A 20,482-nucleotide genomic window follows, 5' to 3' on the forward strand; every position below is an offset into this window, starting at 1 on the left:
TAATTATAACATTAATATATGAAAAGATTGATGGAATCACATTAATTGGTGAACTATGATGTAATGACTTCTATCCTGGGCCGTCACACGAAAAAGCTTATAAATTTTTGTCTATTGCTATGGAATTATTGCTTGGAGAACAACAAAAATAATGCGATTCTATTGGACTTTTTGTTTAAAACGATTACAGGATCTTACAGCTTATAAATGAAAATCAAAATTAAACTAAGTAGAGATTACACTTATAAAAAATAAATTTTTTTAGGAGATGTTAATTTTTGACCGTCATTAAGTTTTATTTCATTAAAAATTGGAAAGTAAAAACATTATATGTTTTTTTTATTTTTTTATTTTTACAAGATTTATTTAAACATAACAGCTGCTTTCATACACAGTAACTTCTTCAGATGTTAAATACACATAAAAATACATAATAAAGTATAAAAGTTAGATGCAAACAAGGTGCATTAAATCGTTACATGCAATCAGAGAAATGCATTAAATCAGTAGAGATAAAGTACACTAAGGAATACACACATTTATCAGTTAATACTATTGATCTATTCAAAAAAAAATGGATGGTAATAAACATATAGTGAAAATTTGTAAATTTTTCAGAAAGAGAGATTTTTATATTGTTTTTAAATCGAATTATTCACCACGTAAATTCATTAAGAATAACAAAAGTAGAAATTATGAACATAAAAAATCAGGAGTTTACAAACTTGAATTTGGTTAATATGATAAATTTTATATTGGACAGACAGGTCGATTTTTAAAAAAAAAACTTGTAGTGAACCATAAATTTTACTTTTCCAATAACAAGAGTGATTCTAATTATGCCTGTCATTTAACTGGTGAAAATCGTGTTTTTAATAGTAAAATTTCAAATAACTGCTTGTCGAAAATAAAGGTGTGAAAATGAATATTTTAGTAATTTGAAATTAATTAACTTAAAGGTTCTAATTTACTTTTAAATTATCGGTTAAACTTAAATAGTTAATCGGTTATAAATGGTGAGATAAATTTCAAATTTACATGTTACTACCGCCCATTTTCTGAAATAAGCCAAAAGTATTAACTAATAAAATTTGTATATAACTAATAAATGAGTATACTCCCTACTGTTGCACTTTACGTACTATACCTACTCAGATTTTATTCGTTTAAGTTTGTCTAACTTTTATGCTTTAATATTTTGTACTTAGCATTTGAAGTAGGTACTGTGCATCGATATAGCTGTAACATTTTAATAAATCTTGTGAAAAAAAAAATCATATAATGTTTTTATTTTCCAATTTTGGATTATGGGTTTTTACCAAGTATTTTATAAAACACCACGTAATTTTTTAGTTTTTTTTTAAATCTTTAAAATTATGTTTTTTATTATATATAATTTTTTTTAAGTTCCGGGAATACCGTTGGAGTTGTTTCAGAGGATGATATAAATGATTTGTAGCGTGTGAAAATACCATGCCTGACCGGGATTCGAAACCGGGATCTCCGGATGAAAGGCCGAGACGCTACCACTCGCGCCATGGAGGCCGGTAACACAAATCGTTACTTAACTGAATTTATCTTCAGTCGTTTTTTGTTATTTTTATAAAACAGTAAGGAAGTAAATTTTGATTTTTTTGGAAATTTTTTGGAAATTCTGTTTCTTTTAGTAGCAAATTTCAACTTAACAAATATTTTTAAAAAGTATTATTGCATCTGTTTTTTTTTTTTATTACATTTTCTAAGTTTCTTTTTAATTTTACTGAAATAAATTTACTTTTTTATATTTTCGTTTTTTATTAAATTTAATTCTCATTAAATATTAGAATGATATGTCTATACGATGAGAAACCTTTTTTAAAATTTTCCAGTTGTTCAGATTTCTGTTTATCAGATAGCCAGTGATTCAAAGTAAAAGTTTTTTTTTAATGAAAAACTCGATTGCCTTTATTAGTATTACCAGCAGACTCGGCAATGCTTTGCTATTGCTAGATTTGAGTATATATATTGATAAAATGAACACAATTGAATGTTTGATAAAACATTAACAAAATGAACATTACGGAACTTCACAAATTTTAACTTTATAAAACTCAGAATGTAAATAAATCCAACCGACAAAATAACAGCACTACCTATCGGATTTAATTCAAACCACTCTCTAAACACAGTAGTCGGTGAAAATAACTTTTTAATGAAAAGAGATGGCTGTAAAATCATTATAATTAATACTGAACATTAAGAAAATTACAAAACATTACGGAACTTCACAAAATATAATGTTTCACATTATCAAAGTAACAATGTAAATAAATCCATTTGTTAAAACAGCACCTATCGGATTTAATTCAAACTACTTTCTAAACACAGTAATCGGTTCAAAATACCCTTAACTTTCTTTCTACTGGTCAGATCGAAGATTTTAATAGCTTTAAACCTTCTCCGGACAATGCGGATTATTTTGAAAAAACCCGCGCGCAAATCAGTCCAGTAGTTTTTTACTGTATAGTGAACACACATACGAACATTGTCTATATATATATATATATATATATATATATATATATATATAAGAAGAAAGTCTGTTTGTATATTTATTTGATTCGTAAATATCGCGACACCGGCGCCACCAAACGGTTCCATTTTTCGCAAAAACATTCCTTTTAATTCCTTTCAAATTATTAATTTCTGAATATAAGCCAAATTGGACCATAAATGCAATTTTCCTAAATATCTCAACCCCAGCGCCACCTAGAGCTCCATTTTTACAAAAATATTTCTTTTCAGGTAATTAATATATATTCAAAATGTGAGAGCTGAACCGGACCATAAATCAATTTTTCGAAATATGTCAACCTCAGCACCACCTAGCGGGTCCAAACTAATTCAGAAACCTTTGCGGGCATGCGCACAAATCACCAAAGTTTCATCGCAATCGGCTGAATGGTATAAGAACGCATACGGGACAAACAAACATTCATTTTAATATACATATAGAAGATTATTGCTAATTTACTTAAAGAAATTAATCTTATTTACTGAAGATATATGGTTATTTTTGATCATATTATTTTTTTTGTTATTGGAATGTTGTACTGTAAGAGTATACATATTGATGTCTATCTCATATACATGCAAGAAAAATAATTGAAATAACTTAAAAGTAAAGAGTAATGCGAATTTCCGTCTTCCAATGCGCCCTTACGACATTTCTTTCCATTCCTTTTTATTACTTTGATTAATATGCAAGGAGGCGCATTTGTGTTTCTTACAAACAGCTTTTCTCATTCACATCTATCTAAATTTATATTAAAAGTATAAAATATATGTGTATATAAAAAACAATATAATTAAACTTAAAATAGTGAAACCGTTTCAGAAAGTCAAAACTGAATTTTTTATTTATTTTATTTTTATTGTAATTCTGAAAATTTATGTTGTTTTCAGCAACGAATAAATTCATCACAATCTAAAATACTTTATAAAAATTTATAATTTTATAACTGTAATAATCATAATGATGATATGTAATATTTAACTTACAGTTTTGGAGTAGCCAATCGGCATAATGTGCTAGCAGATCAGAATTGGTTGGATGTAATCTGGTTACATGTTTTAATAAGCGTCCTGCTATTGGTCCAGGTTGTAATTTTGCTAATAAAAGATATGCTGGAGTATACGCAGAATCTAATCTTATGCATCTTTCCAACATTGTAACTGCTTCTTGACTTCTATTAGCTTTTCTGTAATGTAATTAATAATTATAATTAAAATTTGTTATATATATATATATATATACTTTTGAAAATTCATCTTCATTTTAAATACTTATAAAACATGTTACATTCATAACTTTTAATTTTGTATATGCCCTTAAATCTTCTTCATCATTTTTATTACTATTATTATTCCTAAATATTTTGTATATATGGTTTTTTATATTATTTTTATCATACATATTTTATGGTAAATCTAACAGATCATAATTCTAAGACTAAACTAGTAATTTATGATATGAAGAATACGAGGTGCGACAATAAAGTAATGAGACTGATTTTTCTTTTCAAGATGTGGCAACCCTACAGCTTGCGTAGGCACACCATCTTTGACCTTGGTCTATAAGCTACTTCTAGTCCAAGCGGCACATTGATGCAACTGCTCAGTAGTGAGTTGTGCTGTAATAAGTAAACACGTGTTTTTGTCTCTCGACACAGAAATGAAACCGCAAAATATTGCGCAACAGTATGCCATTTCTTTTTGCGTTAAATCGGGTGAAAACGCGACGACAACTTACGGTAAGCTTCAGAAGGCTTTTAGAGAGGAGGTTATGTCATGAGCTCAAGTTTTTCGGTGGCATAAAATTTTTAGTGAAGGCAGAACGAATGTTGAAGATGAAGACCGCAGTGGACGACCATCAACCTCACGGACAGATGTCAACTTGACAAGGGTGCGTGAAATCGCGTGGGGGGCGGAATTTGAAAAAAGTAGCTAATATAAAAGTTGTAGATCGTGCAAAAATCTACAACTATTGTAGAGGTCACTTTTTAACATAACCTCAAAATTTCCAAGAAAAATGCGAAAAATCTTTTTTTTTTCCGTTTTTTATTTTTCATTTCCACAAAAGTAATTTAATTTTGATGAAACTTGGTGAAAGTATACCTTTCTGTGTCTTAAATATCCACAAATTTTTTTGACGTCAACTTTCGCCGGAAATCGCAATAATACCATTTTTCATCGCTTTTCAACCCTCCAAATCAACTCTCCATCGCCACCCACACCACCACCACAGATTTATATTTTACGTTTATTATAAGTCCCTTTACCATTTCCACTTATAAAAGTTCAGGTAATAATTTTTTCCCCTGTAAAAAAATTATTTCGATCGGTCTACGTAAACAATATTTATCTTCAAAATTAGTTTCAATATCAGAAGGAATGTTATACACAAAGGGAACAGAAGGATTACCGGTTTACAGATATTTGCAATTCTGTCTTAAGATCTTTTTATACAATATTTTTAATGTATTATACTTCATGGTATATTGAGTTCACACCAGATACTATTATGGATAAAATATGTAGATGATACTCGCGTATTTGGTTCATATACCGGTTGATCATTTGAAAAAATACCACATTTATTATTCAGCAGCTATCAGTCCCGTCGTATTTCTGTTTGCAGGAATGCGTACCATTTTCGAGGAAAACTTTTTGAATTATCTTCAAAGGTCTGGAACTAACATACCCTCTGGACTACACCTACCCACAACTCAAAAATCTTAAATGGCATTGGTAATATTTAATTACATTAATTGACAACCTGAAAAAAATAATGTATTTTGGTGAAAAGAAAATTAAAAGTTATAGATAACAGTTTTTTTTTAATTTTTTAAATACTTTGTTGCTAGTTAAATTATTTAGTAGTAATGAATTATGTTAAATATGAATATTTGTTAAGCAAATTTACCTTCACAACACATCATGCTACTTTTCCAAAAAATTTTTATTTGTTTTTGGGTAGATTTCATAAGAAAGCTCCTAGTGTGATGACTATCATGATTTGACTTTCGGAAAATTTCGACATATCTTCGCGTTTTACATCCCCCAGACCCCAAAACTACCGTCAGTTCAAAAGTTTATATATATATATATATTTCATTTTTCTTGTGGACCCGATAACTGTCGTAATTTTGCGCCAATCCCTTTCAAATTGATAAATAAAATGTAACAACCCAAAATCTCGGTCGAGTTTGTCAATGAGCCAAATCGGACTATGGGGATGGAAATGGGGGCCTTTTTCGAAAAAAATATGGCTATAACATTCTTATTAAGTAAAATATCGAATTTGTTTAAAGTTCTTACCATTCTTTGAATAAGACCCTAAAATTTATGTAAGTAAAGTATTTTTATATTACCAACCATTGGCCCATGGGGAGGGGGAATGGGGTTTCGAAGACAAAAAGCATCATACCTCCCTTAAGAGACAAGGTTTCGAATCGGTTTAAAATGGTCGTTAGTTTTCTAAACATTACCGAAAACATTTTCTGAAACAATTTTTTATATGACCAACCCTTATGGGAAGAGATGACCGAAATATTGCTGGAATCGTAAGAAGATGAGGCTTGTCGAATCATATGAAACATTTTTTCAAATGCAACCATTGTCGTATTGACTAAATTTGAAGTTTTTCTTAACTTTAAGGTGTAATCTTTTTTATCCCCTTCTTAGCACCGACGAAATCTAATCCGTCTTCCGACGTCCCGAAAGGGACTTTTTAAAATTACATTTTGTTATTTGTAATAAATTCTATCTGTTTTATTTTAAACGGGACTGTTTCTTCATATGAAGATAATTATAACATTAGAGTATTTGTAGTACTAATGTTATTATTTTTGTATTTAGTAATATTTTCACCTTTGTATATTTATTATTATACTAAGATTACAAAGTAGTGTTTACGTTTCATTCTTAGTCTTATTTTTTCTTATCTTAATACACCAACTTTCAAGCTGGTGAATTAAATTAAGCAGCTTTAAATTAAGCAGTAGAAAGTGTGTTAATTATATATTATAATTTTTTTTTTTAATAATTTGTTTTAAAACGAAATGTAAATAAGGCATTATTATTATTATTATTAATAGTTAATAATAAATAATAACTTTTATAATCTCATTATGATATGAGATTAGAATAGTCATATAATTAAATTATGCCAACTTACCATAAAAAAAACACAAATTATTTGAAAAAAAAAGGAAAGAAATTGATTTACTTACCGATATACTTGACCTAAATTGTAGTGTGCATTAACATGACCAGGTTGTATACTAATTGCCGATTGGAAATGATTTTCTGCTTCTTCACCATCTGACATTAATGTTCCCAAATTATTATGAGCACTGGCATATCTTGGCCATAACCTGTTAATAAAAAAAATTATTTATATAAATATATTCGTCTATTTAAGAAATATAAATACACGAATATATAAAATATTTAAGAAATAATTTTGTTTAAATCATTTTTTATAAAAGAAAAAAATCATTTTTCTTGTTGTAAATATAATTAATGTTTTATTATATTATGAAATTTCACTTTAAAAAGACAAGTAACCTTCATCCACTGTATTAATACTAATTATTCAAAAAAAAATTGATCTTATACAGGATTAATAGGAAGCGGTTTATGTTCTCATTTTAAGTACGTGAAAAAAAAAAGTCGGAATAGTTTTCTAATTACAATTTATACCTTTTTTTTTGTTCATAGGAAAAGCTTTAAACGATTATTTATAAGTTACTAGCAGACCCGGCAATGATTCGCTATTGCAATATTTGAATATATATAGATTTTTTTTTCTCTTCAGTCATTTGACTGGTTTGATGCAACTCTCCAAGATTCCCTATCTAGTGCTAGTCGTTTCATTTCAGTATACCCTCTACATCCTACATCCCTAACAATTTGTTTTACATATTCCAAACGCGGCCTGCCTACACAATTTTTCCCTTCTACCTGTCGTTCCAATATTAAAGCGACTATTCCAGGATGCCTTAGTATGTGGCCTATTTCTGTCTCTTCTTTTAACTATATTTTTCCAAATGCTTCTGTCTTCATCTATTTGCCGCAATACCTCTTCATTTGTCGCTTTATCCACCCATCTGATTTTTAACATTCTCCTATAGCACCGCATTTCAAAACTTCTAATCTTTTCTTCTCAGATACTCCGATAGTCCAAGTTTCACTTCCATATAAAGCGACACTTATATATAGATTAAATGAACATAATTGAAAGTTTGATAAAACATTAACAAAATGAACATTACGGAATTTCATTCGCATTCGTTCTTCCATTTCTAGTTCCCTTATTGCCTTTTTCCTCTTCCTCTTCTCCATTTTCTTTTTTTCTCCTTTCCTATTTCCATTTTCTTTTCCCGTTTTCCCCTTCTTCCCTTTTATCTTTTTCAACTTTTCCCTTTTCTGATTTTTCCCTATTTCCCTTTTCTAATATGCGCGTGTATTTGAATGCAAAGTTGTGTCAAAATTTCAAAGCAATTAGTGAAGAACTTTCGGAGATTTAGGATTTTGAACAAACGATTATTTAAATTTTTATTTATATAGATTAATTAAGGTAAAGAAGTTTTCGACTTCATTTTTTTATGGTGAATTTTGTTTACTTAAATTTATTCATATTTATAGTTCCAGTATATAAGTATACGTTGACTCTGCGCTTCTACCACATTTACGTTTGCTGAAATTAAATGAAGAAATGTAATTATTGAACGGAAGCTGTAATCTCTATGGATATTTATTAATTAAAAATTACTTAATTTTTTTGTTCAAGGAAAGAAGCTAGATTAATTTCTGTATATATGTACCATGGTATTCTCTTCGTAATCAGATGACTTGAATCGTCTCAAGCTGTCCATTCAAAACTCAGTTGAATTTATGAATCTGTTAAATACTTTTTTGAAAAAATATGAAATTGTTGCAAATAACGCATATGACCAGATGAGCAACACTTTGAATACTAATGCTGATGCGTGTTAAACGAGTAATAATAATAAAAAAATAATTAATCGACTTTTTGAAGAAAAGTACGTTATTACTTTTGATCTCATGGTAGGAGTGGAGAATGAAAATGAATTTTGTTTAATTTTGTGTTATGAGGAGTACGAAAATACCATTCACTTAAATTGCGGTTCCTTACATATATAAAAAGCCTTATATATATATATATATATATATATATATATATATATATATATATATGTAGGCCTAAGTATAAAATTTTGTGGCACAAAAATCTCCAAAACTACCTTTAGATATCTCATATATAATATAGGATATATCCTATATAGGATATAATTTAGATATCCTAAACATTGGTTGAGTAGTTTTTGAGTTACGCTCAATTTAAGGTCGAACAAATTTGAGCAGGGCAAGACGAGAGCCCACCGAATCGGTCTAGTGGTGAACTCGTCATCGCAAATCAGCCGATTTTGAAGTCGAAAGTTCTAAGGTTCAAATTCCAGTAAACGCAGTTACTTTAATAAGAATTTGAATACTATATCATGAATACCGGTGTTCTTTGGTGGTTGGGTTTAAATTAACCACACATCTGAGAAGCGGTAGAACTTAGATTGTACAAGAGTATACTTCATTGACATTCATATACATCAACCTCATTCATTCTCTGAAGTAACACCTTACGGTGGTTCCGGAGGCTAAACAGGAAAAGAAATGGGGAAGTTAGAAGCGTGGTGTTTTATGATGCTGCAAGTTATACGTTATTGTTTCTTTATCTACGGTATCTATTGTTAACAATATTGTTACTTTTAATTTTTATCGTAGTGCGGTTTTTGACATTTAATTATTTTTTACGGATCGAAAGTTTTTTTTTATAAAATTGTAGATTAGAATGTGGTGAAAATTTTTCAAAAGTAAACATAAAATAAAATAACAAACGTCGGTCTTTCTGCGCAGAAATGCGCAAGAAATTTTTTAATTTTCTATGTTAACAGTTTTCTTATTTTTAGTCGGGTATATTGACTTCTAATTTATCTGATATATATTACAAATTACAAAGAAATCATTAGAAAAATTAGAAACAAAGATAAATAATGAATAATATAATTTACGTCATGAAAAATGAGCAATAAACAACAAATTTTTTCATAGTAAAATAAAGAAAAATTTTAAAAAATCAATATAAAAATAAAAAATAAAAAAATGAACTAAAAGGCATAGATTAAATCAATCGCAATATATATGATAAATAATACTTTGGGAAAGGAACGTAACCTATTAGTGTTAAGGAATATTAAACAGCAAATAAAATAAAATAAAAAATCCTAGCTACTAATCAGATGTAAGAACATTTGTATCAAAATTTAAAAAAACATGATAGATATTAATAAAAAAAATTTGGAAAACAAATAAATAAATAAGCCTTTTATTTAATTATTTTTTACCAATTACAGATGAAATAAGAAAGAAGAGAATAAAATTCTTTGGCCACCTCTTGCGTTTGGAGGAATCAAGGAAAAGTAAACAATTCTTGGAAAGATATCTAAAGCTAAAAACGCATCCAGTGTGGCTCACTGAGGTGGTTCAAGACATCAAAGAAGCAGGCATGGCACTGCAAGATCTCAGAACAGGATCTGGAAATTATAACAACTTGCCCGGTGTTAAATTTGCAGAAAAGCCAAAAAAGATAACGGGGACGGTTTGGACAGAGGAGCGGAAGAGGGATTTTTCCAGGAAAATGAAAGAGTATTGGAAGATAAGAAAGACTAAATATAAATGACTAATTGGTCCTTCCGGGTCGTAAATAAAAAAAAAAAAAAAAAAAAAAAATAGGTATTTTAATGGTTTTAATTTTTTAATTTTTATGATTAAGGACGATGTCCTTAAAGAAAGGATAAAACATTCGGTGATGAACAAAATCACGTAACTAAAATAGATCTTTAGTATCTAGTTTCAAGTACACAAAAACGGAGTGTTGTATAAATAATCTATCGCCCATACAGTAGTAATCGGGTCACTGATTAACTGAATGTTAATTGTCCGGATGTCCAACTATCTGGACTGTTTATATCCGCTATAAGCAATTAAAAAAAAAATAATAATAATAATACACTATTTAATTAATCTAAAACTATATTCAAATAAAGCTTTGCTTCAATGGAAATGTCCGTTTATCGATCTTTGTGTTTACTGGGTGTTTTAATTGACGTTTTAGTCATTTGTATTTCAGTTCTGAAATACTTTTTGATTTTACTGAAATATGTTTATTTATCTACTTTTTGTATTTCGTATTTATATCAAACATGATATCTCTTAAATATTACAATGATATTTTCAGTACGTATGATATGATAAATGTAACATTAATACGAGATATATTAATATTTTATATATATATATATATATATATATATATATATATATATATATATATATCTTATATACAGAGTGTCCCATATAAAACGCAACCCATCAATCACTCACCCATGAAATTTCAAAAGTCAAGCTTACTCCCCTACTCGTTACTAAAATGGACTCGTCCAACATCTGAACATCGTGTCGACGCAGTAGAACACTACCGATAGTAACAACAATGCAATCATAACGTTTAGTGTATTGCTAGAGAAAAGATGGTGTTTTCGCTAGATGAACGTGTTTTCATTGTCGAGTCGTACTTCAGAACGAAATCAGTGGTTACAGTGCAAGATTTGTTTCGCCATAATTACCCAGATAAACCAGCTCCTAACAATACATCAGTTAGTCGCAAAATTTAGAGAGTTAGTCGCAAAATTTAGAGAGACCGGTTCTGATAATAACAAGGAACACAAAAGATTTGCGTCGGTGTTGAATACAGATACAGTCGTTGAAATCAAAGACCGATTACTCGCCTCGCCAAATAAATCGATCAGATGTTTGTTTGCTGAAATTAATTTGTCTAAATCGACTGTTCATCGGGCGACCAAACGATTACAATTACGACCTTACAACCTTATCGCATTCAAACGGTTCATCGACTTCTTGAGCCAGATAAAGAAAAACGGCTACAATATTGTCAAAGGTTCCGTCGATTTCTGCGCGAGGGAATTAATGTTATGGATTCGTTATTTTTCGTAGATGAAGCACGGTTTCATTTGGATGGCTACGTAAACAGCCAAAACAGTAGAATTTGGAGCGCTGAAAATCGCCACGTTTATCACAAAAAACAATTACATCCGCAGAAGTCGGGCGTGTGGTGCGCGATATCACGGAAGAAAATAATCGGTCCTATTTTTTTCGAGTACATCATTAATGCAGAACGATATCAGGATATTTTATTTCAGTTCATCGCACTCTTAGAAGAGGAAGACAGACACTGCTGGCTACAACATGACGGTGCGACGTCGCACTACGCAGGTACAACTTCTGATTTCGTCGAGGAATTCTTTGGTAATCGTGTTATCGGTCGAGGCTTGTGGCCACCAAGATCTCCAGATTTGACTGCGGCGGATTTTTTTCTACGGGTTTACCTCAAAGGAAAAGCCTACAGCAACAAACCACGAACACTTGAACGATTGAAAGTCAACATTAAACAAGCTGTAATAAATATCCAGCTACAAACTTTGAAAAAAGTTGCAAGAAACGCTGTACAAAGAATTGAAGCTTGTATTCTAGAAGATGGCGGCCACTTCCAGTATTTACTCTAAATGTAAGGTAATGGATGGTAATAATACAAATTACATTTACACATGCCTTTTTATTATTTCAAAACCTACCAATATAAGGTTGGGTTGCGTTTTATATGGGACAATCTGTTTATAAAAATATCGTGTTACGATGTATGTTGAGGATAAACTCCGAAACTACTGAACCGATTTTGATCAAATTTCGTAACTATCTGTAATTTGGTCCAACTTAAAAAATAAGATAGTTTTGATCTCAATTATTGACCTCAATATTTGTTATTGCAAATTAAATGTTTATTATACGACAATAGTGTGTATTTATTGGTTAGTTGTATAAATTCCTAATAAAGGCGGTGTAAGTTAATTCATCGACACAACTCTCTAACATCGTTTGACATTTAGGTTGCGTAGACATCCGGTAGATGGCGTTGTTTCGATTTCTAGATAATACATTCTATTCATCGTCACATTTCTTTATGTTCACGACATAACCGTACTATTTTAACTTTTGTTATAATTGTGCAGTGTATCGTTTGGATATTATTATAATTTTTAACAGAAAAATAATAGCATAAAACTTTATAGATAACTTTGTTTGTCTATTAATCTTCATACCACCTGAAAAACGTGTAAGTATTTCTTGCTTGCTTTTTATTTAATTTTTTTTTTTGTATTTTATTTTGATTTTTTAATCTGTTAATTAATTCATTCATTAAATTTGATCTAATTTATTTATTTAAATAATAAATATTTTCAATTTTTTTTTCAATTTCAGTATAATGCCGCGGAAAAAATCTAACCTTAACAATGCGTCTAGCAAAGATGCACGACGCATGCGTGTTAAGAGAGCTCATGAATCGGAAGAATAAATTGCAGCAAGAAACGCAGCAGAAATTCGTAGACAAGAATCTCGAGAACAACGTGATGAACGTCTGCGATAAAATGTCTAAAAACCGTGTTCGGGTTTTACTGGGTTTTCATTTTTTATGACTCTACCAACACAGCCTCTGCCATTATTACTGTTTATGTGACACGACTGACTGCATCAACCTCTGGGTTACTTAACTAAAAAACATAAAATAAAAAAAAAAAAACAATTGATTGCGATGGGAAAGGCAAGCAAACATATTTAGCGAGCGAAGCAGCGACGGGGATGCTAGTATATATATATATATATATATAAGGCATGTTTTTCAAGGAAATACAGTTTTGAAATTTAAAAAAACAAGTACACTATTCTTAACAATTTTATTTTTACGTGAAAGCCTGTACTTTAATCTACTTTTCTACATAATTGCCACCAATATTAAGACACTTGTCGTATCGTGCAACCAGCTTTTGAACACTGTCGTGGTCAGGCGGCAGACGGTCGTTTTGACATAATCATCGTCGTTAATTTAAGCGTTTGGTCATAGTTTTATAGACAGCACGGATTTGAATAGTAGATCGTGGATACCGGTGTTCTTTGGTGGTTGGGTTTCAATTAACCACACATCTCAGGAATGGTCGAACTGAGAATGTACAAGACTACACTTCATTTGCACTCATACATATCATCCTCTGAAGAATTATCTAAACGGTAGTTACCGGAGGCTAAACAGGAAAAAAGAGAGACAGCACTTCTTGAAACTTGACGAAACTCTTCAGATAACGAAGAAATCGTAAAATGTATGTTCTCTCTTACTTTTTCGTCAACTTTCTGCACCAAATCTTTAGTAACGACAGAAAGTGGTCCATTCCGTTCCTCATAACGAACATTCTGGCGGCCATCTTTAAAAGCTCTAACCAATTTTCGTACCATTCCATCTCTCATGTTTTCTCCATACTCTTCACTGATGTGATGAAGAATTTCAGCCGCTTTCACGCCTTTAACACTAAGAAAACGAATCACACCATGTATTTCACAGTCGGCGAGGTTTTCGATCAGCGGAGGCATTTTAAATACTCACAAACAAACGTAAACGCGTCGAATGGTGTCTATGTCTTGCCAACAGATGCGCGTACACAGTTCGCATGTGTGGAATGCCGGCCGCAGCGTAGAAGCGGCGGAATTTCACAACGGTACTTTAAAAACATGCCTCGTATTTATAAAACAAGATGTCCTTGCAGACTCATAATTAATGCCAAGAAAAAACTACTGAAGACAAATTAATGAAAATTTGTATACACATTTTAATTACGGTGAAATGCACACTAGGAACGGTTTATTTTGAAATTACGAAGGGCTAAACTGGGATAACGATGAAATTTATATTTTTTTAATTTCTCGGTAACAAATGAAGATATCAACTTCATTTTTCATGCATGTAATCTTCATTTGAGTATCTAAAAATTAAATTCTAGACCTTAAAAGGAGATGAAGAAAGGTAAAATATTTTGAATAATGATTGCAAATTTTCCTCATTTCTGACTACACTAAAAAACGAGGTATTCACTTAATTTGGGCTTACATTTGTCTTCAGACAAATATCTAAAAAAACATTCTCAATTTTTTCTAATTCGACGTTTTAAGGGGTGTGACAGTGGCACGACACGGTGGTTCAACCAAAAAAGCCTCTTCCACTGTTACTGTATGACCGACGCGACTGGTTGTACCTACCTCCGGTTACTTCACTAAAAAATATAAAATAACAAAAAATTAAAAGATTAAAAAACCAGGTAAATGATAAATAAAGAACGGTCACCTCCCAGTGGTGTTTGTCGGGTAAAGCTAAGAACCGACACCAATACATTTACCCGTATAAAGAACAGATAACCAGCTATAAATACTATTTTTAAGATCGAGACCAACTATTTTGAAATCCTTATTCTTAGATCACTCATACTTTCAGTTCCTTCTTTCTTTTCCTGTTTAGCCTCCGGGAATTTTCGGAGGCTAAACCGTTCAGGTATTACTTCAGAGGATGATATGTATGAATGTAAATGAAGTATAGTCTTATATAGTCTCAGTTCGACCATATGTGTGGTTAATCGAAACCCAAACACCAAAGAACACCGGTATTCACAATCTAGCATTCAAATCCGTATAAAACTAACTGCTTTTACTATGAATTGAACACTGGAACTCTCGACTTTCAAATCAGCTGATTTGGGAAGACGCGTTCATCAGTAGACCACTAGACCGGTCCTGTATTTACCAAACTGTTGTTCTGAAGAAATTTACAATACACTGATATTTTTTATAAATTGAATAGGCTTTAATCTTTATTTTTCATTATTATTCTGATAATCATGAATTTAATGAACACAGCGGAGTCCAAGGAGCAGAGCCCTCTTGCTAGGCGGGGATGACGAACGAAGAGAGCTCTGACCGGCTAAACACCAGTGACCGCAACGGGAAACGCAAACCGCGACGGAGATGCTCTAGTATATATATATATATATATATATATATATATATATATATATATATTTATAAAAACAATATTTTGAATATTAGCAGTTTTTTGTTCAATGTTTATCAGAAAATGTGTGTAGGTAATGATTAAAAATATATCCAGTATAATTTAAACGTCTAACCTAATAAATTTATGATTACTGAAACCCTGAAAGGAGACTCTTATTTAAACAATAACAATTTTATTTAAGTAAAAGTCTTATAAATAAATAAATAAAATTTATCCTTAAATGTCCTTTCACGGAAGGTTTTGTTCTATTTAGCAATTTTGCTAAATTTAATATGTATTGAATTAAATTTCTATTTTTATATAAAGTAGTAAAAATGGATTCTATAAAAAACTTAGTTTCTCTGTAATGTAAATGGATTATTCCAAATTGAACACCGCCCTCTTTAATAATTCTCAGTCGAAAGAAACTGTACGAACCTATTTTGAAATTAACGTTTAATATTTAATAGGAGGTTAGCTCTTTACTAATAATTTTCCAATAAAATGGTAATAGTTTGCCTTTTATTTCACCTATAAATGAATTATCGATTAAAAATTTTATGTTCGGTATCTCATAAGGTAGTCGATCAATTGATTAATTCTTTGATGTCGCATTCTAATCTTATAACCACTGCCATGTATATAATATTTACATCACACATAAACTTTATTAAATTACTGAATAAATCCTTAAATAACTTTTATTTATTATTTTATACAACTTTTATGTATTGTAGTGGTTTAAAGGTTAAATTTTGTCTTCTATTTTGTAATATTATAAACTTTATCTTAAAATTTTAATATTTTCGTTTTCATAATTTGATTCTAAGCCGTCATTTGTTATCGGGTTTTAATTAAAAATACGTTCTCACCTGGCAAACATAGCAAATAATTTAATATTTAATTAAATAAATGGAAATAATTTAGGTAAAATACTAAATAAATAATTTTTTAAAGTTGTTAAATAATTATATTAAATATAGAAAAGGTTATTACAAGATAAATTATAAATATAATACATATTTAGTTATAATTTAAACAAGACATAAATATTTAAAATTAGAAAATACAGTTTCCAAAAAAAAAAAAAAACATTGATTTTTAGAGGATAATTAAATAGCGTGCGGGCGACAACTTTATATATAGTATAATTTTGTTTTAAAATTTTTTAAATTTATTTATAAAACCTATAACACGTAGGTAAGATAAGGATTCCAATGCGGAATCAAAAATCTAAATCGGTTCAGCCGTTGGGCTTTTACAGTGGAACATACATATATACATCCTAAAAACGTTACACCCCTTTTTTGGGTAGTCGTGTAATAAGATCCATTTCTGAGTACATCAGTTAATTTTTGTTCTAGTTTGGTTCCATTGTGATTTTGTATTAGACTAGCAAATACCTCGTTTGAATTTTGAAAAACGATAGATCGGTTGCAAAGATATAACATTTCCGAATAACATGTGATCTGTGTAACATCGAGAGTGTACTTGATGTATGCAAAAGTTAGCCTTCAACCTACTAACAAATACCTCGTTTGAATTTTTAATATCGGCCAATTGTTTGAAGAAATATTATAAGAACATCCCACTGCCCTCCCAAAACAGCGTCCCAGGAGCACCCAATTTTATAATACTTGATGATGAAGATGAATCTAACTTCGCACGAGGTGTTCGCATCATCTCACCACTCTAACATCACACGAAGTCGCCATGGGAAACCCGTTATTATTAAACAGAAATTTATTTAATATTATTTTATTTAACATAAATTTAATTCTATTATTTTTTTAATATTACTCAGTCATTCGATTGATTCAAATCATTCAGTTCAAACCCAACTCACACAGTGATAGAGGCTCACAGTTCATTAATTCAAGCGATTAAAGTTTGTTTTTAACCGGAAAATCTCCGCATCTTCGTATATGACGGCCCATTTAACCAGAACCTGGACCCTCGAGGCTGATCTCAGCCCAGGCGAATCACACAGACAACTCACAGGTTCCTCGGGCCCCCCAAGGGATCATGGACCTACCCCATGGCAGCAGAGCTTGCTTCATTCGCCATTCCCAATTTGCCAGCGGGACCGGCGTCCTGGACAACCACAGAGCTTGCTTCGGTCACCATTTCCATAATCTCAGAGATCTCCACCCCCTGGACCCTCACACTGTACGTTATCCTCATGGTTGTGAAAATAATACTGATAAATAAATAATAATTATACTATTCAGGTTTTGAAGAAACCTGAAAAAACTAAATTACAAAAGATAGAATAATAATAACTATAGTAACTAAGTGCATACACCTTTGACGACGAAAAATTCATTTTTTTTTCGTTGCCGTGGCAGCAAAAATATAATAATGAAGTAAAAGGATTAATATATTTTTCCCTTAATGAATATCTTTAATTCACAACTTCACCGTCCTTCAGGGCGAAGAAATAATGAATATTTTTAATATCTTAACCTTCAAGGCAGCTCCGATCTCGGTCAATGGCTTAAAACCTTTCCTGGGATAACATGAATGTATCCTGAAAATTTTAACAGTAATCGGTCGGTTGATTCTCACGTGATGCGATAAGAAACAGACAGACTTTGTACATATATATATATATATATATATATATATATATATATATATATATTTCCGTATAATCGTCATCTATTAGATCGAGAGTGTACCTGATGCGTCCAAAGGTTAGCCTTTACCATACTAACAAATTCCCCTTTTGAATATTAAATATCGGACAATTGTTTGCAGAAATACTATAAGAACAGTACCTCAGAGGCTCCCCATTTGTTAACAGTTAATGATGATGATTGGTCTAGCCTCGCACGAGGTGGTTGCATCACCTCAACACTCTAGCCTTACACGCAGTCTCCACGAGAAATCCATTATTATTAAACAGAAATTTATTTAATATTATTCTATTTTATTTAACGTAAATTTAATTCTGTTATTTTGTTAATATTATTAATTAGTTGATTCGCATCAATCAGTTCAAACCGAACTTACACAGTGATAGAGGCTCATAGTTCACAGTTCATTAATTCAATTCATTAAAGTGTGTGCTTCAACCGGCAAATCTTGACTGCGGCATATATATATATATATATACAGTGTGTCCCATATAAAACGCAACCGAACCTTATATTGGTAGATATTGAAATAATAAAAAGGCATGTGCAAATGTAAATGTAATTTTTATTATTACCATCCATTACCTTACATTTAGAGTAAATGTTGGAAGTGGCCGCCATTTTCTTGAATACAAGCTTCAAATCTTTTTACAGCGTTTTTTGCAACGTTTTTCAAAGTTTGTAGCTGGATATTTAATACAGCTTGTTCAATATTAACTTTTAATTGTTCAAGTGTTTGTGGTTGCTGCAGGCTTTTTCTTTGAGGTAACCCCGTAGAAAAAAGTCCGCCGCAGTCAAATCTGAAGATCTTGGTGGCCACAAGCCTCGACCGATAACACGATTACCAAAGAATTCCTCGACGAAATCAGAAGTTGAACCTGCTTAGTGCGATGTCGCACCGTCATGTTGTAGCCGGCAGTTTCTGTCTTCCTCTTCCAAGAGTGCGATGAACTGAAATAAAATATCCTGATATCGACACTCTGTATATATATATATATATATATATATATATATTACCTATGACAATTCCGGTAATTTAAGGATTCCAACGCTGGGTCATACATCTAAATCGGTTCAGCTGTTGAACTACTATGGCGGAATAATCAAGGAAACGTACATACATACACCCTTAATAAATTACACTCCTTTTTGTGCAGTCGTGTAAAAATAGATATGATTAAACTTCATATTAATTATGTAAATATTAAAATATTAAATTATATTAAGGTGATATGTTACGTATTAAACATTATTATACAATAATTTGCAATTATAAGGCGCTATTGAAAATGTTTCTAAGCAAGTATTTATATACAGGTTGAATAGGATGAAAATGTTTATTTATTATTTAAAAATGTATCCAGAGAATCTTTTTTTTTTTGTAAAATAAAATCGTTTAATTATATTTTAAGTGAATTACTGAGATTAATTTTTTTAAATTTATTAAAAATGGCAACGAAGCCATACGCCGAAATTTTGTTGAATTATAGTTAAGAATATCTGTTCCTGGCTAGATAGACTTAAGAGCTTGATTTTTTAAGAATATATGATTATTTTTTTAGCAAAGATTTTGATGTATATATTTCCTCAAAAAATAGTTTCTGGAAGCTGTTAACCGTTATCTGTAACACTGGAAATTTTCAGATTACCATTAGTTGTAACTTTATAAGACAATTAAGTAAATAAGACGATTAAAGTAGAAGACCAGATGTGAGCTTCTCATATTTTATCTTTTCATATTTTTAAATCTGAGTTTAAATACGAACTTCTCATAATTTTAGATATTTCTGAGATATGAGCATGTAGAAGGTATTTTGTACGGATGGAGAACGTGTCAATTATTAAATGATTCCATGTTCAGAAAAGTTTATCCTTTAAATGTTATTAGTTAATAGTGCAACTCTTTGGACACAATAGCATTAAGACATAAAAAATCATTATTTAAAAATAAATTTCGGTGAAAACCCCAATGCGATGAAATAGCTTGAAGAAAAAGAAAACAAATAAAACGAGATCTGAAAAGTAGATCGGGTGGGTTGGAAATAAACAGTCGAAAAAATTACCTGTTAGGTCACCAAAATTCAACACTGATATAAAAAATCAAATGACAAAGAAATTTGTGTATCATAAAGTAATTATGTAGGCATTTAGTTTCTATGTAAAGTTTCGTATAGTATCTGAACTATTTTTATTGTTCTGTTCAGGAGTACCGATTAAAGGAATGCAGTGTTTTTCATAAAAAATGTGAAATATGAAAATGTTTTTTTTTCATAAG

The 20,482-nt window shown here is 30.6% G+C and overlaps 1 protein-coding gene across 1 annotated transcript in view; it reads right to left on the reverse strand.

The window, feature by feature from the left end:
- Window positions 1-20,482, reverse strand: part of LOC142332315 (protein O-mannosyl-transferase TMTC1-like) — a 507,352-nt gene that overhangs the window by 38,214 nt on the left and 448,656 nt on the right. Inside the window, exons 11-12 of the mRNA XM_075378680.1 lie at window positions 6,774-6,917; window positions 3,541-3,740 (exon numbers count right to left, since the gene is read on the reverse strand). Of these exons, the coding sequence (XP_075234795.1) occupies window positions 3,541-3,740; window positions 6,774-6,917 (344 nt within the window). The remainder of the gene's footprint in view (window positions 1-3,540; window positions 3,741-6,773; window positions 6,918-20,482) is intronic.

This window comes from Lycorma delicatula, chromosome 11 (genome assembly GCF_047948215.1).
Source record: "Lycorma delicatula isolate Av1 chromosome 11, ASM4794821v1, whole genome shotgun sequence".
Classification (NCBI taxonomy): Eukaryota; Metazoa; Arthropoda; class Insecta; order Hemiptera; family Fulgoridae; genus Lycorma; species Lycorma delicatula.